The following is a 25,916-nucleotide window of genomic DNA, read 5'->3' on the forward strand; positions in this document are numbered from 1 at the left end:
GACAGTGTGTTTTATTGTGTTGATATGTGTAAGTGATGCTTGAGTTTGTAAACGATACTTACAGTTAAAGGAGTGCAAACTATACCCGTGTATATCCTGCATATGATGATATAAAGGTAAATAAAACCGGGAGAAGATTTCTATAATCGGAAATAAAGTCATATCATTGTTATTATTACATTATGAGCTGCTGCTGCCTTTACACGCTGTTACTTATTCTTACCTTTTACTTTTATATATGAGGCTTATTCTCATTTCACATTATATTCAGTGAACGTATTCTAAATTTGTTGTTGTCTATCAGCTTTTATCAATAAAGTGTGTACAGTTTGATAAGAAGTGTGTTCATATGTAGCAGCACTTCAATCATGCGGAATCACAATATACCACTAGATGGCGGTCGAGCGCTGTTCAATCTACAGAGAGGTCCTTTCTCAATGGATCCAACACCAATAATTTATAACTATTTATAATTTACTGAACTTGACTATCTATTTGATCTAATCAGTTGGACTCTTCAAAATTAATCTACCAAAAAAGTAGGAAATAATTTAATTGATTTGGTTTAGAAAAAACAGGATTTACATATTTAATTAGAGTGAGTCTACTTTGCTGTTTTCAGGCTTGTCACTGTCGGGTTTCACAAAATTTGTCGACATTTGAATTTTTTTATTTTTTTTTTTTACAGTGCAGCTTTGTAGTTGCCACACAACATACATATACACTGAATTTATTTTATTTAACAGCAATTTGCTGTTTTTTTCCCCCCTGTGCTGGTGTAGGTTTGAAATTTTTGAGTGTCATATCAACCAATACATGTGTGTTTCTCTATCGAAAAATATTTGCACAAATGGAAAATGAAATATAACGGGTGAACTCTAGCTGAGCTCGCCCCCCAGCCCTCCGCTCCCCTCCCCCCTCCATGAGTCCGAGCCCAGCCGGTCTAACTCGGTCCCGGATCAGAGTCCAGAGAGCTGCAGACTGATCCGCAACACGTCTCGACCTGAACAACTACAACTCTGCAACTACAACTAAATGCATCACAAGTGAAAGGTAATAATCGATCAGTTCATTTTTGTATCAAGTGACGCGCGTTGACTTTACAGCACAGAGCAGTGAGCGTGGCAGAGCTATGACATCACTCCGATTCAGACTCGATGTGGGTGGAAAACGGATATAATGATCATAAAGAGTGACTTTAAACGATTATCGATCTATTATGTGCCGGATTTAGGTGAAATTATTCAACTGGATTTTTCATTTCGAGCCTGGTTTAGTTTTGATGGAGGACGTACAAACAGCGAATTACCAATAACAACATTTAATCATATGGAAATCAGGTGTAATTATGCTCACAGATAAACGATTTTAAAATGTATCCCATGGCTTTGCACGAATTGTTAAGTGTACTGGTAAATTCGTCAAATTCCCCACTCTTGGGAATTCCATTAGAAAACAAAAGTCAGTGAGGTTAATAGTGTAAGATGTCCAACTGAGCACCGACTTGCCATGAATAATGAACATTAGAATACAAATTTCATACCAGTATACTGTTGCTAAATGAGGAAATAATGAGGAAACCCTCACATTTTGAAAGATTTGCAGGGCCGGACCTAGTATGTTAGGGGCCCAAAGCAGACTTTAAAATGCCACCCTGGAAAAGACTGCGATTGAAGTAGACCGCTTTCAAGTAAACAAATTGTTTATTTCAGTTGTTTTATTTTTAATTCCACCAAAATCTGTCTATAAATGACAAAACCACCATGGGGGGCCCCGGACCATAGCAGGAGTTTAATATGCAGGGCCATGCTGGATATTGGCGTAGAGAATGGAAGATGAGTGCTTTTTGTGTGTGTGTGTGTGTGTGTGTGTGTGTGTGTGTGTGTGTGTGTGTGTGTGTGTGTGTGTGTATGTGTGTGTGTGTGTGTGTGTGTGTGTGTGTGTGTGTGTGTCCAAGGAGGCACTGCTTGCAGGAGTGCAATAACAATTCATCATTATGAGATTATGAATATTTTAAAGCCAGTAAATTATCCGTGACAAAAACAGGAATCACAAGAGGCTTTGAGTGCAGATTCCTGTACTGTCGCTTCCTCAAACCGCACAGTGAGTGGATAGCAACAGTGCCAGCGCTGACATTCCTCAGCAGGGAGAAAATGACAGAAATATGAAAAGTAGAAAATAGAATCATTATTTTAGTTTCCGCCACATTTTAAAATATGACGTTCAAATCAACCCACACAGGAGTATGGAAACAGAACTGCCGAGTCTTCCACTTTACATAAAGACTTATTGCTACAGTACCTCAGGCTGCTATAATATATAACACCTCTAAATGGAAGTGGCATTAAATCATTAAACTGGATTCCGGAATGTGTTGCCCGCAAACCTCAAGCCCTCCGTCCTCCTCCACCCTGCACCCCCCCCACTGCTCCGTATGAGGTCAGGGCCAAGTGGAAAAGCGGAGAGAGATGGATGAGTGGAGAAAGAGGAGAGTGTGTTGCCGTGGAATTGATGGACAGGCGGCTGGTCGTGAAAGTGCTTCCCGCTCGCTCTCATAGCCCAGCATTCACTTTGGCTTCCCTGTGTGTATGTGTGTGTGTTTGTGCTTTACCTGTATTTAGTCAGGAAAGGCCGGTAGAACCTTGTTATGTTTTTCTAGCACAAGTCAAGTTAACCGCAGCCTCCTGCCGTCCATAACTGAACTTCTCCACTGGAGTATTTTGGTGCGCAACAGACCGGATTTACACCAGCAACCTTTCAATCACAACCATTGAGCACAGTTCTCATTAATTGGAAAAGTCAAACCAGGTGAGGTCACAGTTTCTTGAGCAGTATGTGTGGACAATCTGGCAGAGAACAACAGGAAGTGGATGGTGGACTGAATGTGACTGGAATGTTTACATCTATGCAGTACTTAGAGTATTAAGCCAGGGAGGCAATAGGATCCTGCTGTTATCTAAGGAAACATAAGGTGTTGTCAGTGAAGATGTTTCCACCTGCTTCCAGTCTAAGCTAAACACATGGTGTGTATCTGTAATGGACACACAGAGATCACATTGATACTGAGCGACTCTCCCGAATCTCCAACTGTTGCTTTAACTCTTGATGACCTTTCCCATGAAAAATCACTTTGCTTACTGGATCCCTGCTGCAAACCTCTAAAATGCAAGTGGCCCCCAGTGTTTCTACTTGTGTGTGTGTGTGTGTGTGTGTGTGTGTGAACGATAAACCTGTGCTTCTGTGACGTTTTTCCGAAACTCACACAGCCAGGCTTGTTAAAAAACGGAGCAGGTTGAATGTTTGAAGTGTTAAAAGTCAATATTTCTCTGCGGCACACAGGCCTGTTTCATAGCAGACAAGGCAGCTATTGAAGGTTTGTGACGTGGGTTTGGGGCGGTCAAGAGTCGTAGGTAAACCAGTGTAGATCCTCTTGTCGTGGATTAATTAAATTCACTGGGGATTAAAGGGAACATACAGGATATCAGTTTTGGGGGAAGCTACTTTAAAGCTACAAGTTGCCAATTATGTAAAGTAGTTAAGCTGTAGCCAAGCAACTCTCACACTACTTCAAACTACATAAAGGTTAAAGAGTTTTGCGGTTTTATTCTCAAGTAAATAAGCAGAAAAATTGTGACTTGACTAAAAAAGTTTGTGAGGATTAAAGCGATTTCCATGGAAACGTTATGTTACCAGTCCTACTCCTTTCTCGTCTGTTTGTTGTTGTGATTTTGAATTATGGAGTCGATTTGGAAGCTGAAGAGCTGGCAGGCAGAGAGGCACATAAAAGCTTCAGCCCGCCAAAAGACGCTCACACATCAAGGTCGTCCTCCAGCACGATGAACACTGACGGCTCAGATCCTCACTGAACCTTTGTGTGGGATTAAAAAAGCATCAATTCTGCTGCATAATCATCCCATCTGACATTTCTAAAATATCTCCATGATGGGTTTTTTTTATGCATTTTCAAAGCAAAGCAGTTAAACCAGAAAGCCATCAAACAACAATCACTTTTGGCACGGTACGAGTCTTCCTGGCAGAGATAAACCCCTTGAGGACAAAAATGCTGAAAGTTCAAATCATGTTTGCTGCTGTAGCGGACGGCGTTTTGGTTTCTCAGCCGTCTTTCACTTTGCCCCGGTTGGGTTTTGTCCGAGTTCTCCCCCGGTGCCTAAACGCTCCTGTAATCTCTCAGGCCGAGCGGTGACAGGAGGCCTGTAAAAACAGACCCGGAGGAGGTCATCCTGAAGTTTGCACAGGAACAGGCCATCCATCCTTTCCAGAGGGGGAGCTGGAGCTGGGTGGCGGTGGGGTGGGGGGGTGGGGGGGCCGGGGGGGGGCAATGAATGTCCTGCTCTGTAAAGGTTAGGGATGAGGCCGGGAAGTGTTACTTGTCTCTTGTACTCCGCCGGGCACACAGGAGGCTAAACGATCCCGTCTCCTTTCACCACATATGATTTATAGGCGCCATTAATTGCTGTTAACGTGCAGCTGAGAGGGAGGTCACCCCCCCTCCACCCCCCAACACTCGCCTCTCCTTTCCTTCTCTGACTGGCACCCACTTCCTGCTTTTACACTCTGTGAGCAACTGACTGATTGTCTATATGCTGTGTTGTTGCAATTTCGTAATTTAAGTGAGAGTCAGGACACCTCAGGAGTGACTGAGGACCACAGTCAAGTTGTGTCAAATCATGATACATTATTAAAATCCAGTATGTATGGACACAGTTCTGAAATGTTACTGAACAAACACATTCAGTTTCAAAGAACATATTCACATATTTACATCTTAGCTCATTTATGGCCACAGACTTCATGAATTCTGGCTGGCAAATCCATCTGTTGGCCATTCTGATTCATATTCATTCGTTTCCTTCTATTCAGACGCGCCATGGTTTACGGATTACTGTCAGACAAAAGAAACACAAGAAACATAAAGGAGACAATCGAGAGGTCAAATCTGAGGAGATCAAAGATACAGTATGTGCCAATCCCAGCTGACATGTAGTAGAAGTACAAACAACAGGGAAACATTTCCACCTTCTCTGCTTCCTGCACAGGTCCCAGTGGAGGTCAGCTCTCTGTTTAAGTCATGTTTGCTTGGGCTAACAGTTCAATGTTGACTTTGTCTCCTGATTCATTTACACATTACTGACAGTACAGCTGACAGTACTGTAGCTGTGGTCCACTAACAAGGGACGCCAGGCTCATTGTCACCCCCTTTATTCTAGATGGATCATTCCATCTGGCTTCTTGTGCCATCATTAAGAATGAAGTACAAGTCTGTCAAATTATTCCATAAAACATTATTGTTATTAAACCTTAGTTCACGGGCAGGATGGTCACCCTACTAATTATTGATTGATTGATTAATTGATTGATTGACTGATGATAAAACAGACAGAAACAGATGATGATGATGATGATGATGTCTACACGTCATCCCAACCTGACACTTAACTAAACCAAACCTTCCGTTACGACAGCACCACTTTGAAACCGTAATTTGACACACACACACTCACGCAAGTGCACACATGCACACACACATGTGCAGTGCAGACACTCCCCTCTCCGTTCAGAAAGTTAACTGTTTGTTCAGCACAAATAGGAATGCTCCTGCAGCCTGCTTCCCCCACCCACTCTCCCCCATCACACACACCCCTTTAGCCCCCCCACTCGCACTGCCTGCACACACTGGTCAGCGTGCCAGTGTGTCAGTGTGTAACAAGCTTTTCTCTCTCTGTGCCTCTTTCTCCATGAGAACATTAGAATCGGTGCCGCTCATCTGGAATCAGTTTGGTGATGGCAAACTAGTAAGTTTATTCTTCTGTGTATTTAGTGTGTGTTAGGTTTGTGTGTGTGTGTGTGTGTGTGTGTGTGTGTGTGTGTGTGTGTGTGTGTGTGTGTGTGTGTGTGTGTGCGTGTGTGTGGGTCGGTGCGTGAATCCCATGTGGCTATCTCAGTGTAATTAATTATTCTTTTGTGTCTTTGTGTCTGTCTGGCTTACTTTCTGTCTGTCTGCCTGTTTCCTGTCTGCAGGCTCATTTTTGCTTTAATGAGCTGTGCTGTGACCCTCAACCCCTCCCTCCTCCATTTTCTTCCTCCTTTCACTCTGTCACTCCATCTCTGCATACATGGACAGGCATCTATCACCATCAGGGGGCGGGCGGTTCAGGTATTGTGTGTTGGATATTCTCTTTGTTCTGTCTGAGGCATGGGGATTGGGCAGGAGAAGAAAAGGCTTCCTCAAGATGGATCAATAGCCTCAGTCTGGATTCTGAAATTATGTCTGAATGTTGCAAAAAGGAGGATAATTGGCCTTTTGGCGAACAGGAGCCACATGTTGCTCGGATGTATGTTCAGACAGTGTTGAGGAGCCCTTGTCTGCCTTTTTAAGTAGAGCGTATAGTCAGTTCTTGGAAGGTTGAAGCTTTGAATGCTCAGATGTTTTTTACTTAAATCCACATGGTCACATTTCATGCCCTGAAAAAAACCAAGCAAATATGTAATATTTTTGTTAGAGATTGAATTGTGTATGTCTCTGTATGACTGGCCCTAGTTTTATAGTCCACTTGTTAGACCATTTGAGTCTGTTAGGGTTCATTGATGCCCAAGTCTGATTTTATTGCCTAAATCAGATCTGATAGATATGTTGACACGGTTTGGATTTGACAACTCGCATGCACAGTAAAGGTTTCTGAAATCGAGGAACGCAAAGTGCCACAGAGAATGCAAATGAAAGTGTAATTATACAGGCAGTCAGTTAATTATATTTTAATGTGGAGGAGGATTAAAACACTCATTGCAGGTTGGATGATTGCTGCTATATCCCCACTAGACCACTAGATCACCACTAGAATCAAGGTTTGTAGCTTGGAGTAAATTAATATGGATTTATCTCAGTGTTTTATATCTTTTTGTGTTTTACAAATGTTCTAATATTTATTAATGAAGGTACAAATTACCCTAAGGTGCCCAAAGTAACCCTAATCCTTAACCTAACAAATAAATAAAATGAACCATAACCTTAATGTGAACTCTTAACTACAGCTGATAAAATTAAAATCTCTTGCCCAACACTGGGGGCTGCCATCTGAAGCTGGTAGGAATAATATATTAATGCATTATCCTGCTTATTATACGACAATTTAAGAAAGAAACAGAATAAAATATTTCAGTTACTGCAAATCGCAAGTTCCCACTGTGAAGAATAGTCCAATTGCTGTTACTCTGCTCTAAATTTAGAGTTACCTAGTGAACAAACACAAGTTCAATTTAAGGGTCAATTTCTGAATAAATGCAGCCTTTCCTCACAATGTTACTCCAAATGTTTCAAACAATGAATCTCCCAAAATTGTCTCAGCAGGACCCACTGCAGACTCACTGGGTCAGCCAGAGTCAGGCTGTCTGTGACTGTAAATCCAATCTCTGGCATAAATGTAGAAAAGTGGTTGCAAATTGGTAAAAACAAACCAATATATCCAGCAGAAAGTTGTTTAGTGGCGCTCAGCACTGTGAAAAGAGTCCCACTTCTACTGGCTCCTATACAGAGAGAGGGTCAACTTGCTGTTTTATGTCTTTACATAAATGAACAAAAGCAGTATAACACATATTTAAACCTTTGTCATTTGTAGCACTTCAACACACTCTGCTATCAGAAATCTGGTATCAACTATCGGGGTCATTGTTAGAAAATAATCCACCATTGAATGCCACGATTGACAAATCTCAGAGAGCAGAATAAAATTATTTATTTATTGCCTGAAGCAGGTTACAAGGAGCAGAATGTACCATTGCTTATTTTATGATGTAACTGTGTCATTTAGGGAAGGATGCAGAAAGCATGGATTTCATGATAAGAGGAAAAGGAGATAGAGAAGACATAGAGAAGAGAGGGATCAGTGCAGCTGTGAGCCTCTTTAGGATTCTCCATCTCTACCTCCTCTTGCCGGGGCCAAACCGGCATCATTAGGTTTGGCAAATTACCCGAGCGAGCATTGTGGCGCAGCCATGGCACGTTAGTGTGTCTTTTTAACTGTGGCTAAACTCAGTCTATTCACTTGTAAAAGAGAGCCGCCATTGGCAGATAGTTGGCCGGTTGCACAGAGAGGCCATTCACCCCCGTAGGAAGGAGCTGAGAACACTACCTCGGAAATGGTCCTCCCTGAATATTTTGATGGAGAGACTCTGGATGCCCCCTCAGTGTCCGTTTGTTCAAACCAACACATTTCCATCAACTGACTGAACTGCTGATTAATAGTAGCACGTTTTATAGGTGAGTGGATGGTTGTTGTCGAATGGATGCCTCTGTGCAACCATTAGTGCAGAAGACTAGCAGAGATGAAAGTTTGTTTGGGTCTGCTTTTGGTGGCAGCTGTAGTTTTTGGAAGCTCTTTGTGTTCAAGGAGGAAATCTGGGTTTAGGAATCTCAGGTTTTGGGGGTGGGGAGGTAAGTAAGGGTATTCACTAATTCTTTTTACGATAGTTGGAGGCGGTCCAGGTCCTTGGCAGGAGAGAGTGTTGACATGAAGGAGATATGCAAGGGTGAGGCACTGGACTCTGATTTTGATGCTAAGCGGGGACCAATTACAGCACTTCTGAATGTAGAAATAATTACTTGTGATTAATTTCCCTGTATATCACCTCCCCAAACAGGAATTGTCTGGACTATATTGGCACTCACTCAGCATGTTCACTCAGTGTCACAGCATGTTCTCTTGGTTGTCTGTGTAATCCTTCATGTAAGTGGTATTCAGCATTTTGAAGGTCTTTGTACACTGTTTGTAAAAATGACTGAAGGGATTTTACTCATCCTTCGATACAGAAATAGCACCCAGTGTATTCAAGCTGTGCAACCTGGGTTTTGCAGCACCACAAAGAGGGATCATCTTTGCTCTGCAGCCTCTTCCCTGCATCCATTCATTGTAGCAAGTGACACACACCGTGGGGGGGCCATCCATTTGATTGTGGAAAACACTGAAATGTTCTCCTGCTACGGTTCTACTGAATTGAAAGCCAAAGTGCTTGAATGGAAAGTTTCTAAAATGAAATTTAAAGGCTTCACAGGAATAAAGTAATCACCACTTTTGGCTTACATTTTCTTGTTAATAGAAACTATGCTTATATGGTGCATATATACAAAGATTGTTCACTGGACCACAACATTTGACAATAAACAAACTCAGTAGTTAATCAGCACTCATGATTACAATACTGGCTGAGAGAGAGAGAGAGAAAGAGAGAGAGAGGGGTTAGTTAGTAAGGTTAGTCTAGTCTCTCCTCTGCAGAGGAATCATATACACTTTGTTTGAAGAATTCAAACTGGAGCTGGTAATAAATGTCACAGTTAAGACAAAGGACAGGTCAGGACTCCATGTATGGACGCAGGTTTCAAAGGAGGAGAGGGCCAGTGTTTGTCTGAGCGTTGGGCTGTTTTTGTCGAGCTGCCGATGATTGAGGAGATCTCGCAACGCTCCCTTACAGTGTTAGCAGTGATGGCTAACAGACTCCCTGACGGCCACAGTTCATTCCAATTAAGGCATTTACACTGTAACCATAAATTGGTTGATCCAGTCATGACTCCAGTGCTGTGTGTACCCCAAATCTAAAGAGGTTACGTTTCGATGCGGATCTGATCCATTGGCACATCGAGGAATTTATTCTACACAGAATTCTTTTGTCCCATTTATTTTGTTTTTATTATTTGTTACTCTGTTGTTGGTTTGTAGTCATTATATTTTAGGACCCCCTCAAAAACAGGAGTAGTTTGAAAAGATATTTGGACAGGTGCTTATAGGGCAGCAATGGGTGTGTGTGTGTGTGTGTGTGTGTGTGTGTGTGTGTGTGTGTGTGAGTGTGTGTGTGTATTGTTTAGGTTGTGGAGTTTTTTGTTTGTATTATTCTTCATTCTTTGTACTGCACAGTTGTGGTTTGTACATTTATGCTATAAAATGAAAGAACATTTGTCTACCAAAAGATAATGGGCCGCATTTGTCGATGTAATTTCTGTATAATTTCTTCAAATGGCTTCAAATCATCCAGAAATGCACCGACGGCACTAAGTTAACAAGCCCCTATGATTGAAACAGCAGCTTTTTAAAGTTAATAGCAAACAAACTAAGACAACCTAACAAGAACATATTGCATAGCCTGGGTTGCTGCTGTGCGACATAAAAGCCTAACAACAGACAAAGATTTTTCCAGTTATTTATACTTTCTGTTTACAAGGTCGGGTTTATGTGTAATACTCTGTACTAGCCGAGTGGATGGACACAGTTTATGATGGTTAACTGGCAAAATAGGGGTCCTTTTTGTCTCCACTCAGGTCTCTAGAAATCTCTGAGCACACTGGAAACTCTTTTTCTGCAGGTACACACACACACAGTCTGTTTTCTTTGAGTGAGAAACAGCCTGGCGCACACGTGACCAATGTGTTAGTTTTACCCTCACAGGGGTCTGACAGGCAGGCCTAGCGAGGGAGATAAGTCTGTGGAAAACAAAACATGAACTCAGCTGCTATTATCGGGCCTCATTCATCAACCTTACGCAGGAACAATGATTCTAACCTCCAGCTTTTTTTCCCTCCTCTCCTCTCTTTGTGTGGCATCCATTCTCCGCCTGCGCCCGCTCGATTCTTTTCACAGCCCCCTTAAATGTGCAGCCTTTTATGAAGTTTTTGGGCGGTTTCCTTTAGATAATCGTTCAATGACTGGAAGCTTGGAATCCTTTTGAGATCAGGTGGGATTTGGCAACAAGTTACAATGAAATTGGGTGTCAGGTCCTTTTCATATTTTGCCGGTATGTCTTAAAATGAAAGAAAAAAATGTGCAAATACTGATGAATGAGGTCCATTAGCTTTGACTGACAGATGGTCCAAATTTAAATGTATTTTGTTTATCCGTCACTAGATTTGAAAGCCTGAGTTTGTTTTCCTCCCAGCAGTCCAAACACGTTCAGGTCACATGAATTGCAGACTCTGTATTTCCAATCACATTACTGGTTTCAGTCTAAGCAGCTATATGGAAAGTAAATTAAATGAATGAACAAGGTTTCTGAAACACCCTTGTGGCTCTGAAATATGTTAAGACTCTACTTCTCTGTCAGTCAAAGCCAATTTTCATCCAGATAAAAAACAATTTGGACCTCAGAGGACCTGCGGAGCGCGGCTGTGTCATAATAGTGAGGCCAGTGGTGGAGGCGCTGCATACATCGCTTCATTAAGCAGCAATGTCAGCCCAGCAGGTTGAAAACCCGCCTGCCTCCACACACATTCAGTCCGCTTTGGGAGTGACAGACACACAGACATTTTCTGCCTCCGTTGTTTAGTTCCCACAGCAGCTGCGGGGAAAATTGTCTTGTGGTTACTACAAAACAATATGAAGCTGCAGAAATGTAGGAATGGACAAAATGTCTCAAGTCATTTGAAAAAGTGATTTGATTCTGATAGCTGATTAACAGATCTCTCGCTTGAAAATGGAGAGCACCAAACATTCAGGTTGTAATTATGCTAAATAGCAAAAAAACATTTATACTCCAAAAATGATTTATACTCTTGATTTATAATACTTTATACTATAATATTTATACTAAATATTTGATTACAGGACCATGTCATTCACGTCTGCATTTTTTAAAAATGTCTACCTTTGGGTTTTATCACTGAGAAGTCATTTTTCTCAATAAGTTATGACTTATATGTTTCTCACTATTCTGACTGAATATTATAAGGAAGCAATAATGTTGCTGGGTTTAAACAGGAGATCCAAGTATTTGTGATTGTCCAAAAACATGCATAAATACATTTGTTACAGGTTTTAAAATGACACTGATTGCATTTAGACTTCATAAAATGCCACTGAATCCTGATTTGTAGGAAGAAAGTGCAGGGTGATCCCTCCTGTCTTTCTCTGGGAATAGAATCACATCTTAATACCAATACCTACACCATATGTGCATGTAAAAAACTGTATGTGCTGTAACAGTAAACTTGGCACCATTCTGCGTTGACCCGGTTGTCCTCACATTAGCAGACACAAAGTGGTGAGAAAATCTTGTCAGCTGTGTTCTACCTGTTGGCCTCACCGTTGTGTTGTTTGGCACAGCTGAGGAAATGTTCCCAGTTTGCTGTCTCAGCCATTTCCAATGCTGCATTTGCACCACGACCATGTGACCCAATAATGTTGTCATATCTCTGATATGCATTCTGAACATGAAAACTGTAAAAAGAATATCTTATATCTGCGATCCAAACACACACTGAAATGAATTTTAACATCACAAAACCTTCTTTCTCCTCTAACAATTAGCTCTGTTACTATGACCCCTGTGATCCAAGTGGCAGTCATCCGTACATGAGTGGAATTGTAGATACATGTAGATTTTTGAGACCCTCAATGTGGCTCAAAGTTCAGACACTTTGTTATTATCTTTATTACCCCCCGCATTTCCCCTTTGGCCTGCAACCGAGACTGTCTGTGAATGGAGCTCCTCGGCCATAAAGGGCACTGAGGGTCTGCATTAAATAGGGCTGACGGCTCTGGCCCATTGACTTGAATTAGCCATGACCGAGTCCTGCTGACACTGAGGGGCTGGACGCTCTGCGGAGACAGACAGAGTGGACTGAGAGAGAGCGGCAAGACTTCTTTAGGCAGACCGCAAGGAGGGCTGTGCAGGTCTAAATATTATAAAAGTACAAAATATCTCCAAAATCCTTACTTACTAATCCCTACTCCTTACTTACCAAAACCATAACATGTATTTCAGATGTATTTTGTGAAATTCTCTCCCTTTAAGACCAGTCATGTAGTTTGAAGACTCCAGCAGCAGTGTGGCGCTTTGAAGCTGAAAGGGAAGCAATTGGCCAAATTGTTTTCATCGGTTGTGTCTCTGTCTTTCACTCTATTTTTCTCGTCACTTCTCTTTCGATGTGTTCTGTCTCGCTGAGGGACATTTTGCTCTGTGGCTGTGTACGTTTGATTGAAAAATATCACTTCTGCTTTAACAGGTGTTACCTGAGGACGTGATAGAAGACTGGATGTGGTTGTAACTATGGTTACGTCTGGGTGGGGGGCATGGGCTCTGTCCCCCTGTGGCCTTGTCCTCATCATCAGTCTATCCGTCTGTCTCTCCCAGCAGCCGTATGTGAAACCTACTGATTGCAACAGGAAGGAGCATCCTGTGACCATCTACCAAGGTTAGTTGGTGAAGATCACTGACTTCTTCTTCATGTGGCATCCATTCAGCCACAGACAAATGTGTACATGTCAAAATATGTTTGAAAAAAATTTGCATAAATGGTCCCTAGAATGAACTCCCAGAATGCACATATAGAGTTTATTATCACAACATCCAGCTGAAAATGTCTTTATGCCTCCTAAAAATGGAAAACATTGCCTGGCTCCTCAGAGTCCCGCCATCTGTTTTCATGTTTGGAAGGGTTTGTTTGCCAAATGATTGCCAAATTCCTCCAATTCCCAGCAGTTAACTGGGGAGGTCAGAGGGCAAGGAATTAGGAGAACATTGGCTGCTAAACCACTTGCTGCTGGAAAGCTTTCAGTTGTCTTTCATCGTTCCAGTTCTGCTCCTGTGCATTGGGATCAGTGTTTGTGTATGTGTGTAAGTGTCCACGGTCCATAGCTTTCACTGCCTGTCATAGTGCACAAAACCAATTTGGGTGGAAAACCTCCCACTGGAAATGTGTCGTTTAAGGCAGGATTTGTATTCACTATCCACTGCTGACTTTGTCTTAAAATTCACAGTGCTACAAACATTCAAAGCTGATTATTGTGGAGACCAAGCAGGAAGGAGTTTTTCATTTTATTTCCCCCAAAAAATGTCTTGTCCTTAACCTTTCAAAATGAAAATTTTAGGTGAGAATTTAGCTTCTTTTCAAATGATTCAAACTTTACTTAAGAACAAAGGAAATACTTTTACTACAATATAGACACACAATCACTTAACCAACTAACTAAATTAAACATTATTAAAACTACAGGCAAGACAGCCAGTAAAATTGGTATTTTCCAATTTCAAACAGCATTTGAACGCAGCATTAGGCTCTGCTTCTTTTACAGGAGACACAAGAGACTGAAACTGGCGATGGGCACAAATATTATGATGCAATGGGAGGCTGCTGTCTGTAATGTGTGTCACAGATACACACACACACACACACACACACACACACACACACCCACACCCACACACATACACACTGCTAAATATCTGTGCACATTCAATTTTACGAACAATACACTCAACACATAAAATCAAGTTTGGCTTGTCACACACACCCAAACGTCAACCTTGATTAATCACATACACATAGCTCATGCGCCATGACTTTGTTCAGCAGATTGATGCCTTGAATCAGCATAATTTATAGTCACTGCAACAAATGAGGTTACAGCCAGAATTATGATGGCCGTGTAGCTGTCAGAGACTGCAGAAATGACAGAAATGGAGCTGTGAGCCAGACACCATTTGGTTCAGAAGGATTCCCACAATAACACTTGATCATGCCATTTTTTTTTGCATTTTTCCTCATCATCCTGCTTTTCCACTTCCCCCATCTCCTCCTCCTCTGCCTTCTCTTTCTCATCCTCCTCTTCCTCGTTCACGTTGACTGTGACTTTCCTCTTCCCTCTTCCTCTCCTTCACCTCATTCTACTCTTTTCACCCTCTTCTTTTGTCTGTCCTCCCTCCCTTCAGTACTGAGGCCTTGGATGTCACAGTTTTCCCATCCAGGAGTCAAGGACTACTCCCAGCTGGCCTTGGATTTGACCAGAGGTCAACTCCTTGTAGGGGCAAGGTGACCAATAAGTACACTTATCCTGCCCGACCATAGAGCTGAAATACAGAACCATTATGAAAGCTGCTGTTGATGAAATGTTGAGTTTTGATCTGTTCAAAAAGCTACAAGACCAATTCCATCCTCAGGTGTAAAATCTATTTATATAATGTGTTTTATTTGTCAGGTTTAACATAAAAAAATCTTTTTCCAGAAACTTCCTATTCAGACTGAGTTTGAACGACACCTCCCTCATACAGGTAAGTCTCGGTGATGTTCACACTAACATTTATCGAATGATTTGTTTTCATACTGGATGGAACCATCATCATCCTCAACATCCTTAATTTAATTTCTATGCATTCACTACATGTCTGAGATGTGTTTCATTTAGCGTAGCAGTAAAGGAAATATGAAGAAGTTACACAGTGCTGCTTTAATAATTATGTCTTGTTTGGATTGCAGCTACATAAATTACAGCATTTCCTCTTTGTTGTTATTCCCAAAAGTGTATGTTTGTTTTTCCAGGTGACAGAATGGGCACCTGATGAAGATACCAGGCGCTCCTGTCAGAGCAAAGGGAAGTCTGAGGTACTAAGTGCTACCGCAGTATCCTGTAGTAGAGGTCTCCAGAAAGCAGCATTTCAGTTGTAAAATTGTGAATAATTCCTTCTGAGCCAAAAAACAACCAGACTGAGCAGTTGTGTTTTGGTTCTCCACAGGGAGAGTGTCAGAACTACATCAGGGTTCTGCTGATCAGCGGGAAGAGACTCTTCACATGCGGGACCAATGCCTTTACCCCCATCTGCGTAACCAGACAGGTCAGTATAACAGAAGATTAGATTGAATGAATAGAAATCCCTACGCAGACCCAAAACAGAATCGATACAGTCAATTCAGTCACATTTCTTTCTCTTTCTTTCTCTTTCTGTTTAGATTGGTAATCTCAGCAGGGTGGTGGACACGGTGAATGGTGTGGCCCGATGCCCCTATGACCCACGCCACAACTCTACCGCCATGGTAACGGAGAAGGGCGAGTTGTATGCCGCCACAGTTATCGATTTCTCAGGACGTGACCCTGTGATCTACAGGAGCTTGGGGAACATGCCACCACTGCGCACTGCCCAGTACAACTCCAAATGGTTAAATGGTAAAAAGACAGAGGGACAGATTGGTCAATTCAAGCACCCTTTAAACTCTCCTTCACACATGCCTCTGATCATTTCATTCCTCTTGTGTTTCCCCAGAACCTAATTTCGTGTCGGTGTATGAAATCGGCCGCTTCACCTACTTCTTCATGAGGGAAACGGCTGTTGAAAATGACTGTGGGAAGATGGTGTTCTCCCGGGTGGCTCGGGTCTGTAAGAATGACATGGGCGGACGTTTCCTTTTGGAAGATACATGGACCACCTTCATGAAGGCCCGACTCAACTGCTCCCGCTCTGGAGAAATCCCTTTTTACTACAACGAGCTGCAGAGCACGTTCTATCTGCCCGAGCAGGACCTGATCTATGGCATCTTCACCACTAACGTGTGAGTTGTTGTTACCATACTTAACTTCCAATAGTGCATGTTGCCTTTGTGGTAGTAGTGCTTCTTTATCCAAGGTTAATTCCATCTTCAGGAACAGCATATCAGCTTCTGCCGTATGCGCCTTCAATCTGAGCTCCATCACTCAGTCCTTCAATGGACCCTTCCGCTACCAAGAGAACCCTCGGACAGCCTGGCTCGCCATCCCAAACCCCATATCAAATTTTCAGGTAACTCTCAAAGCTCACATTTTCTGACGATGGGTCACCTGCATTATCAGCACACGTCACACATCTTGTTCCACACATGATTACATATAACAGCAGTAAGCAGGATGATTTTGTCAACACGGACCCTCTGTGACAGAACTTTCAGACAGCAATTAAAATTATGATGAGTGAATTCTGTATTGAAGACGTTCTAGCCTATTTTTTTCAATAGCATAATTTAAGACATTTTGCTGAGTGATTTTAATTGATAGAACTGAAGAACCTGAAGAATGCTATTAAAGAGGAGAATAATATTCATTTTAATGCTGATCATTCCCTCCCGGGTGATCAGTGTGGCACCCTGGAGGAAGGCGGCCCCGGGGAGAACCTGACGGAGCGCAGCCTGCAGGACGCCCAGAGGCTTTTCCTGATGAACGACGTGGTCCAGCCAGTAACCGTCAACCCCCTGCTCACTCAAGACAGCCTGCGCTTCTCCAAGCTGGTTGTGGACATCGTTCAGGGTCGAGATACACTCTACCACGTCATGTACATTGGCACTGGTGAGCAACTGGCCTAAATTGTGTTCAATTGAAGTTATGAACATGTACCAGGTTTTGTTGATCCAAATCCTTTCCTGGTGGTTGTCTTCATGCAGATTATGGAACCATACTCAAGGCTCTTTCAACAACCAATAAAAGCCTTCAAGGCTGCTATCTGGAGGAGCTCAGGATCCTACCTGATGGGGAACGTGGACCAATCAAAAGCCTGCAAATCCTCCACAGTGATAGATCGTTGTTTGTGGGACTCGAAAACAGGATCCTGAAGATCCCATTAGCACGCTGCTCCAGCTACTCTACAGAACGGTATGATCCACAAAATAGCTCATAGGACTGTCACTGCATTTATCTTATTCAAATCAGGACTTGTGATTTCATTGAAGGAATCACCTTCATCACAATGTTTTTTGTGCAGATTTTTATAGTTTAAGCAGCTGGGCTCCCTATTTAGTATCATCCAAGTAGTTTCTTCTAGACTAGCGTTTGTCTTCTGAGAGTCGTTCATACTCTGGGTCACGTGACCTTCATGGACACTTATCGATCATATATGTCTTCCTCTGCTGCTACGCTCTGACCCCAAAGCAGTGTATTTTTCTGAAAATCTTCACAATGATCCACAACTTTCACAATTTCAGTCCTGCTGAGAGAAATAAAACCAATTTTCTTTTTTGCTCATGGCAGAGCCTGAGGACGGTGACAGCCAACACTTTGGTTCAGAGCAAAATATCTCCACCTTTGGCCAGATCATGATGAAGCTTTCTGTGGTTTACACAAGATGAATTCCAATGAGTTTTCTGTGTTATTATCAGGCCAAAATCTTTGCTTATAGATTCCATATTGATGCCCTCTATTGGTCAGGCTTTCATTGAAAGTTTTGTTGCTTGTTACTGTGTGACTCATTTAATGGAAGATGATTGCATGAATGAACCCTCTGCTGTGTGTCGGGGTATTTTAGACAGTGCCTGGAGGCTCGGGACCCCTACTGTGGCTGGGATCACAAACAGAAGCGCTGCACCACCATCGAGGGGAGCTCCAACATGAACCAGTGGTCCCAGAACATCACTGAGTGCCCAGTAAGACACACAAACAAACACAGAGGAAATATTAAGAAAAGTGTTGAGCACAGGAGATTGTAGAGACAAACTTTTGTGGCCTGTTCATCAGTTCTATGAGTACTTTAAAAACTGTTATCGGAAATCCATTTCCTGGTAATAGAGGAGACAAAGTGGCTGCCACAGCTGATTGGACCCATTTTTGTATGACAGCTGCAATTTAGACTCTTTTCGTCTCACCAAGCTGTTACAGACCAATTTCAGTAAATTTGTAATTTTGACTTCTTCATATGTATTCGTCCGGGAATTTAAGTTCTCTCAAATCTCTTGTGGAGTTGAGGAACCTGACACAGGATGGTGGTTTTAGCCCCTGGGCACCATGGCAGCCCTGTAACCATGACGATGGGGAAGGCTCTATCAGCAGCTGTTTGTGCCGGTCCCGCTCGTGTGACGGCCCAGTGGCCCAGTGTGGTGGAGCCGAATGTAAAGGTCCGACCATCCAGGTGGCAAACTGTTCCAGGTACATTATCCTTTAACACTATGCTAACTGCCACTTGCATGTGTCGCCCATGCTAATATTTACCTCTCTCCTCTTGCCCCTCAGGAACGGAGGCTGGACCCCTTGGTCTTCATGGGGCCAGTGCAGCAGCAGTTGCGGCATCGGGTTTGAGGTGAGGCAGCGATCCTGCAACAACCCTTCACCTCGCCACGGTGGCCGAATCTGTGTTGGACAGGGTCGAGAAGAGAGGTGAGCGTCACCCAGAGAGTCAACAGCAGGTCACCAGCAGGTCATTCATTTATAAAATGTGCACGTTTCTCTGTATTTCCAGGTTATGTAATGAGAAAAGCCCATGTCCCCTGCTAGCTTTGTGGACAACATGGGGCCCCTGGGCTCGCTGCAATGCTGAATGTGGAGGGGGGGTCCACTCCCGAATCAGAACATGTGAGAATGGAAACACCTGTGCCGGCTGTGCCACGGTAATTAAGTACACTAATTAAAAGTATTAGGCTAAGGTGTTCAAAAGGGTAAACAGGCAGAAAAGCATTTCCATCATTCTGTTTTCCAGGAGTATAAGGCCTGTAATCTGGAAGCTTGCCCTGAAGTACGTCGCAACACCCCTTGGACACCCTGGATGCCCGTCAACGTCAGTCAAGACGGCTCACGGCAAGAACAGAGATTCCGCTACACCTGCCGGGCACAGCTGCCCCAGCCCCAGCAGCTCCAACTCGGCAAGAAGAAGGTGGAGACCAGGCTCTGCCCCAACGATGGCTCAGGAGCCTGCCAGACTGAATGTGAGAGCTGTGATATACTATTTATATTTATGTTTAAGAGAAATCAGTCAACATCCCTTCACTCATCTGTAAAGCTCAAGTAAAGCTGAATACGAATAGTTTCATCATTAACATTTTTCAAGCAACACTATTATTTTGATTCTGATAAAGAACGTCAAATGTTCTATCTGTGTTTTCCAGCTCTGGTGGAAGACTTGGTGAAAACCAGTGTCCGAACCCAACCGCAAGCTGCCCGTTGGGGATCCTGGGAAACATGGTCCAGCTGTTCTCAGGAGTGTTCCACAGGTTTCCGAACCAGGAAGCGTAGCTGCTCAATGGCAGAGGGCAGGACCACCCTCAATGCCTGCCAAGGATCCCCAGTGGAGTATCAGGACTGCAACCCCCAACCCTGTCCGGGTAAGACATGGAGTTTATTGGATCACAGTCGGTTTCTGTAACTCATATTTTGGCTCATGGGCCCGATAAGAATGTTTATTTATTAAGATAATCGTACATATATATTTAATTTTCATATGCTAATCTTCTTAAACGACTTGTTTGTTGTCAGTGAACGGGGCCTGGTCGTGCTGGTCATCCTGGTCTCAGTGCTCAGCCAGCTGCGGGGGCGGACACTACCAGCGGACTCGGACATGCAGCCGCCCTCCCCCTGCCAACGGTGGCAACATCTGCATCGGCCTGCACACTGAGGAGGCCCTCTGTAACACACACACCTGTGAAGGTAACAGTTTATACAAAATCAGCCCAAAAATCAGAATGTGGCTACAGAACACACGTCAGATGTTGAGAAAGAGCAGGTCATCATGTTCTGTCTGTCTGATATGAAAAGGTTGTTGTACAAATAAATGTCCTCCTGTATGAAAATTAATCTCAGTTCTTTGTAATTGCTTCTCCTGGTTGAAGCTTTATAGAAAAAAACTCAGGTCTGGGCTTTAATGTTTGACACAGCCTGTAATTTAGCTGCGATCACAGATTGAGCCCTTTCTTTTGACATTTAAATGGAAAACATTGCAATTATTTTTCCTGCTTCTGATCCACATTGCTGAAATCATCTGCAGGCCATAAAATGCTAATTTGCACATGAATTTGATCCACGCTGGATGGCTGTAATTACATCTGACAGAAAGGAAGGAGCTTTTGTTTGTCTGCCTGACAGCAGGGGCCCACGGACACCTAGGGCCAGATTTACAAAGCATGACGCAAATTACCGTCCGGGCCGCAAATATCTGTGTCGCAGCTTGTTGTGTGGCATATTTTCTTAGACTGATCACGCCACTGGCTCTCTTTCCCCTGAGGGAGGCTGAGGAAGGCAGATGCAAATTTGTTCATTCTCTCTTTCTTGACCTCAGACATTTGCTTATGGTTACTGCTAAAGCCAGCCTGACAGGGAACTGCTGCCTGTGAAAGGTAAAGGGAAGCTCATCATGTCTGTCATGTTGCAGCTTCTTGCAGACAGTGACGCAATAAGGAACAATGCTCGTGGTGACTCCACACAAACAAACAACAAATTGCTGACTTTGAATTACATCAATAATTTTACATTCACTGTCACACACACAGTGGTCATTTATTTTAAAATTCCATGTCATCATCCCTCGTTTTTTTTCCTAACTCAGTGAAAAAGTGTTTCAGACTTTTCTTGTGGCATTTCCATTCAGGTTTGCGTATTCTATGTGCAAATAGGAAACATAAAAAAGCTTTTCTGATGCCAAAGTAAACCCAACTTAATCTGCAATGTGGGTTTTTTTCTCTTCCTTTTCAATCATATTCCCATTCAGTTTTATTAAAATGTAAATGAGGTTCTGTGTTCAAACACTGGGGGGAAGGAAATAAATCAGATTCCAGGATGAAAAGCAATGCTGCGTCAGAGAAATTTAAATAATGTTGATCAGTGCTGCAGTTGTTTCAGATAATGTCGAAACATATAACATATGACTTTACATACGAGGGATAACTCAACACAAATACACATCTGGCAAATTTCAACATATCATCAACGTCCAGACGCTTTCTTGTTTCTGGTGTCTTCAGGTTGGGCTGAGTGGACAGATTGGGGGGATTGTGATGACGAGGGTCTGCAGCATCGCACTCGACGGTGTGATAAGGAGCAGGAGGCTGAGGCTGGTGTTTCTCAGGGCAACGTAACCCAGTCCAGACCGTGTCAGCCTCATGAGGTACCAGGTACGTGCGTGATACAAAGCCTGTCGAACTAGTACTCTGAAAACAAACAAATAAAAAATAAGCTTAACACACAAAAACGTGATTTCATTTCTCCGTCTCTCTCTCTTTGTCTCTCTCAGTCATTTTACCCGGACAGGAGGACCAGAACTGTGCAAGTAAGTGAAAACAGTTGAGCTCTGTGTATTTGCTTTGGTTCAAGAAATGAACAGGACGTCTAACCGAGGCGCTTGTCCCCCAGCTGTCTCTTACTATGTGTCCTCTGTGTCCTTTGTGTCCTCTGTGTCCCGTCCACAGCCTTTACTTTGTTCCAGTTGGTAGCTGTGGGCTCAGCCAGTTTCTTCGTAGCCGCACTGCTGTCAGCACTGGCTTACACCTACTGCCACCATCTGAACAGACCGTCTGCCGAGTCGTCCGTCATCCACCCCAGCACGCCCAACCACCTCACCTACAACAAGCAGGGCAACACCACGCCAAAGAATGAAAAGTACACACCCATGGAGTTTAAGGTGGACTGGTTCAATGTTTATTCTTTGCAATTCATTCACTTGTTGTCACATTTTGGCATTCTTGTAACACCTCTATACTCCTTTCTCCCTTTTCTTCCCACCGCCCTCTGCAGACACTAAACAAGAACAATCTCCACGTGAATGATGAGATGTGTAACCACTTCACCTCCCCCATGCCCTCCAGCAACATGTACGCCACCACCTACTACCCTCCAAGCCTGAGCAAGTACGACTTCCATCCCGACTCTCCCTGCAGGAATTACATGCACAGCTGAGAGGAAGGGACACAGCGACCCTCCACACACACAAACACACACACACACACACATACACACACATACACCCCACCACTGCCTAGAAGTGTTAAACGCTTTTGAAGGATACGCGTTTTTGGTAGATTAACCCTTTCAACATAGTCAAGTTTATTCATCCCTTTTAATAGAAGTAGTCGAGCAGTTTTGTGTAGATCTTCTCATCTGACTCTAAATGCAATACTCCTTAAAGAGTTCAATCAGCTGAGAATCGTGTTTAGCAAATTCTCACCTTGTGACTTTGCTCCATAGTGATCAGAGGTGTAACAAACTTGAAATTTGCAATCAAAAGAGTCACATTTTTGAGATAAAGTTTTGTTTGTTTTGTTCTCAGGGCTTCAAGAGTGATAGTTTGCATTCAGTAATAACTGCTGCATTGACCATTCGGATGAAAACCTACCAAAAACTTTATGTGTTTAATTAAGACATTTTTTTAAAGACATTTAGACTTTTATTAGACATGAGACGATGACATACATACGTGATGTAACTTATTAAGCATTTTATTGCATTATTTGCATTGTCAGTTCACCTTTTTAATTTTGCAGTTAGTACATTACGTGCCCTTTTGAAACGATGAGGTTCTGCAGCATGTGAAGATACCCACAAGGTGCTTATGAGCATCTAGTACATCACTGAAAACATGAACATGAAACAGCCTCCAGCGCACTTCTGTGTACCTTTCCTCTCCATTGCTGCCACCCTGGGGTACTGAGAGGGGCATGAGAGCCAGGCCCAGACCTCAAGGGCTGCAGACATGAGTTCATTTTCATTTGTACCTGAAGAAACTCAACTACTACTATTGAAAACTTCAACAGAAAAAATTTTTACTTTATTAAACTTTCCCTCACCCCATAGGGATAGGGAGAGGAGCTTTGAGTAGAAGCTCATGGACGTTTCCCTACAGGAGGGATTATACAGGAAGAGCTGGAGAACGTAGTCAGGGAGAGGAACATCTGGGCTACATTGATTAGCAGGCTGCCTCTGTGACCAACACATGGATAAGTGGTGGGAAATGGATGGAAACCTGATAACACTGGAGACAGCTTGGATACTTTGCACTTGGATAGTTTCCGAAAATCAAAACAACAAAAAAAACATACAGAATGTGTTGCGTGAAGAATCCCCACTGTTGACTGGGGTGAAATGAAATGAGATTTGCTGCTTTCTCATGCTCAGCAGACCAGAAGATGGAAAACCATAATGAGGAGAACATTTTTGATAAGACTCACTATGTACATTGTTAATGATGTTGACCTTTCTGTCAGCAGATGTTCACAATTGTGTTTGTATTTCCACCTAACAGAAAGGTGTTTATTTTTGTCACTTCTATTCTTGGTATGTTAGTGCAGTGTTCTACAATCCCTCATTAAGGGCAACAGTTCAGAAACAGCTGGCTGCTACAACAACAACTTCAACAACACCTTTTTGCCACATTCACTTTCTCAATTTCACCAAGTCTAGTCTTGTTTAAGGCGAGATCAGCCTCTTCTGACACCTCCCTCCCTCCCTCCCTCCCTCCCTCTGGCTGGTCCAGATATCACAGGACTAGTGGGGTGACCACTGTGGGGCCATCAGACAGCTTGGTTTTGTCACCATTTCATCTGCTGTTGGGGAAACATATTAGTATCCTAATCCCACATGAGATTTGACAACATTGGTCACTGGTCTATCGCTATCATGTGACACCATATTGTCATACTGTCACAGTTCTTTACAAATATGGCTGTATAGTTGTTAGTTTAGGCTACATAATCCTACTTCTGACCCTAAATCTTACCATAAAAATGTGTAATCTTATTGACAGAGTATTTGCAAGTTTTGTTCATAAAACAAGGGTTTTCCCAGAGGAGTCTGTCTTGGTTTTCCGACTTGTTGTAGTGGAATGCCTCGGTTATGAGGTCATTTCCAGCTCCAACTTCCAAGGTAAATGGAACACAGCATAACTCATTCATGAGACACTTTTTGAAGAATGGACCCCGCCCACTCAACCCATGCAGTCAATTATAGCAACATGTAAGAAACATTCAAAAACAAAGGAAGAAGTTTTGTCCAGCTTGGTCCAGACATTGTACATGTGAGATTTTGTGACAATTGACCAAAAATTGTTAGCGGAGAAAACTCAAAATGATGGAAACCAACATCAGTTCAGGCTCTTTCTCAGAAGCTGCTTCGTCGCTCCGCTACAGCAAAAAATTATGTACAGAAGAATCCTCTTGTTTCAATAAAGTTTGTGCTGCCATTATGTGTTTGTGCGTTACACACTCACCTGTGATTTGTAACAACCAAAAGTAGTACATTACAGCAACAAGTAAACTAAAATAAAACCTTTAATATTGCCTTTATATTCATTCTGTGTCAGTATCAGTAATGTTTAAGATACTCTGCTGTAAAATGTATATTGCATATTGTCTGGTTCTAAATTGTAAATTGTACTACTGTAAATACTAAGACCAAGCAATGAATGCAGCCATTTATCACCGTTTGCAGTTTTATGTAGCATGAAACACATTGTTGTGTGTTTGTTCATGTTTGGGTGCTCACATACTGTACAAGTAAATTTAATGAAACATCCACTTCACAAGTACGTTTTGCGTGTGTATTTGGCAAATATGGTAAATACACTCGTTTTCTTTCTGTTCCTTGTTTGCATTGAAACCTAGGACCGCTGCCTCGTCAAAAACACAGTACAAGATACTGTAATATCTCGAGTTGTTGGATCAGATCAGAATGGATTTGTTTGCCCCCTAAACACACGTGCTATTATTGATGATGTAAATTTGACTAAAGATTTCCTTTTTGACACTGTGAACTTTTGCTACTATATATTTTTGTATATTACACTGTAAAAAACATAAATAAATCAAATTTTGGTGCCAAAAAATGAAGCATGACTGTGGTGATGGTAGAGGGGAGTGAATCAGTCTGGTGTGAATGTCTCTTACGTGTCAAACTTAAATCTGAAATTGACATGTTATTTTATTTCTCCCTCCCAGGAAGATAAAGGAGTTTGTGTTTAGACAGACAGAGCCACCAGGTACAAGGGTAGAGAGCGAGTGATGTGCTGGCGGCCATGTTCCACAGTCTGTGGGTGGGTGAACAGAGCAGGCTTTTCAGGAAGGAGCTTTAAAAATCTTTACATCAAATATTCTTGGATGTTGACAGCAAGAATACATCACCAAACAAGTTGTTTAAAGTTTAAAGCACAAAGTCAGAGATCTCAGGATTCTCGGGTTTTAGTGCCTCCATGTGTCTTTAATAATTGACGTGGCTAGAGAGGCTGCAGGTATACAGGTCGGTCAGCACGACCTGTAGGAGCATTTTTACCCTTTTGCTAGCAGTTATGGTTCTATTTTCTTTTCATCTGGGCAGGTAACTGATGAATAATTCGAGTAATGGTACCTGGAGAAAGACAGACTGGAATCTTTAGCGTGCAGACGCTAACATGCCCTGGATATACGATGGAAGGGCCGTGCAAGAAGCAAGTGCCTT

The 25,916-nt window shown here is 42.7% G+C and overlaps 1 protein-coding gene across 1 annotated transcript; it reads left to right on the plus strand.

Moving 5' to 3' along the window:
- The first annotated feature begins 13,014 nt into the window (after positions 1-13,014).
- LOC142993061 (semaphorin-5B-like) lies at positions 13,015-25,290 on the plus strand. The gene is made up of 21 exons (XM_076143669.1): positions 13,015-13,192; positions 14,710-14,809; positions 15,003-15,048; positions 15,317-15,379; positions 15,511-15,609; positions 15,725-15,938; positions 16,036-16,321; positions 16,413-16,548; positions 16,880-17,087; positions 17,183-17,390; positions 18,040-18,157; positions 18,472-18,656; positions 18,741-18,884; positions 18,967-19,114; positions 19,204-19,429; positions 19,610-19,825; positions 19,977-20,147; positions 21,458-21,607; positions 21,727-21,762; positions 21,902-22,113; positions 22,227-25,290. Exons 1-21 carry the CDS (start codon positions 13,048-13,050, stop codon positions 22,386-22,388), a joined length of 3,273 nt encoding a protein of 1,090 aa, XP_075999784.1. The 5' UTR covers positions 13,015-13,047; the 3' UTR covers positions 22,389-25,290.
- The last annotated feature ends 626 nt before the right edge of the window (positions 25,291-25,916 follow it).

Source organism: Genypterus blacodes, unplaced genomic scaffold (assembly GCF_046128005.1).
Source record: "Genypterus blacodes isolate CSIRO-AG114 ecotype Tasmania unplaced genomic scaffold, CSIRO-AGI_Gbla_v1 ptg000027l_1, whole genome shotgun sequence".
Lineage (NCBI taxonomy): Eukaryota > Metazoa > Chordata > Actinopteri > Ophidiiformes > Ophidiidae > Genypterus > Genypterus blacodes.

What these genes read in the sequence shown, in the direction of transcription:
- LOC142993061 (XM_076143669.1), top strand. Translation starts at nt 13,048, where the DNA reads ATGGTTACGTCTGGGTGGGGGGCATGGGCTCTGTCCCCCTGTGGCCTT. An exon ending in CCATCTGCGTAACCAGACAG is followed by an intron (nt 15,610 to 15,724) that starts GTCAGTATAACA and finishes CTTTCTGTTTAG; the next exon opens with ATTGGTAATCTCAGCAGGGT. An exon ending in CAGGTGGCAAACTGTTCCAG is followed by an intron (nt 18,657 to 18,740) that starts GTACATTATCCT and finishes CTTGCCCCTCAG; the next exon opens with GAACGGAGGCTGGACCCCTT.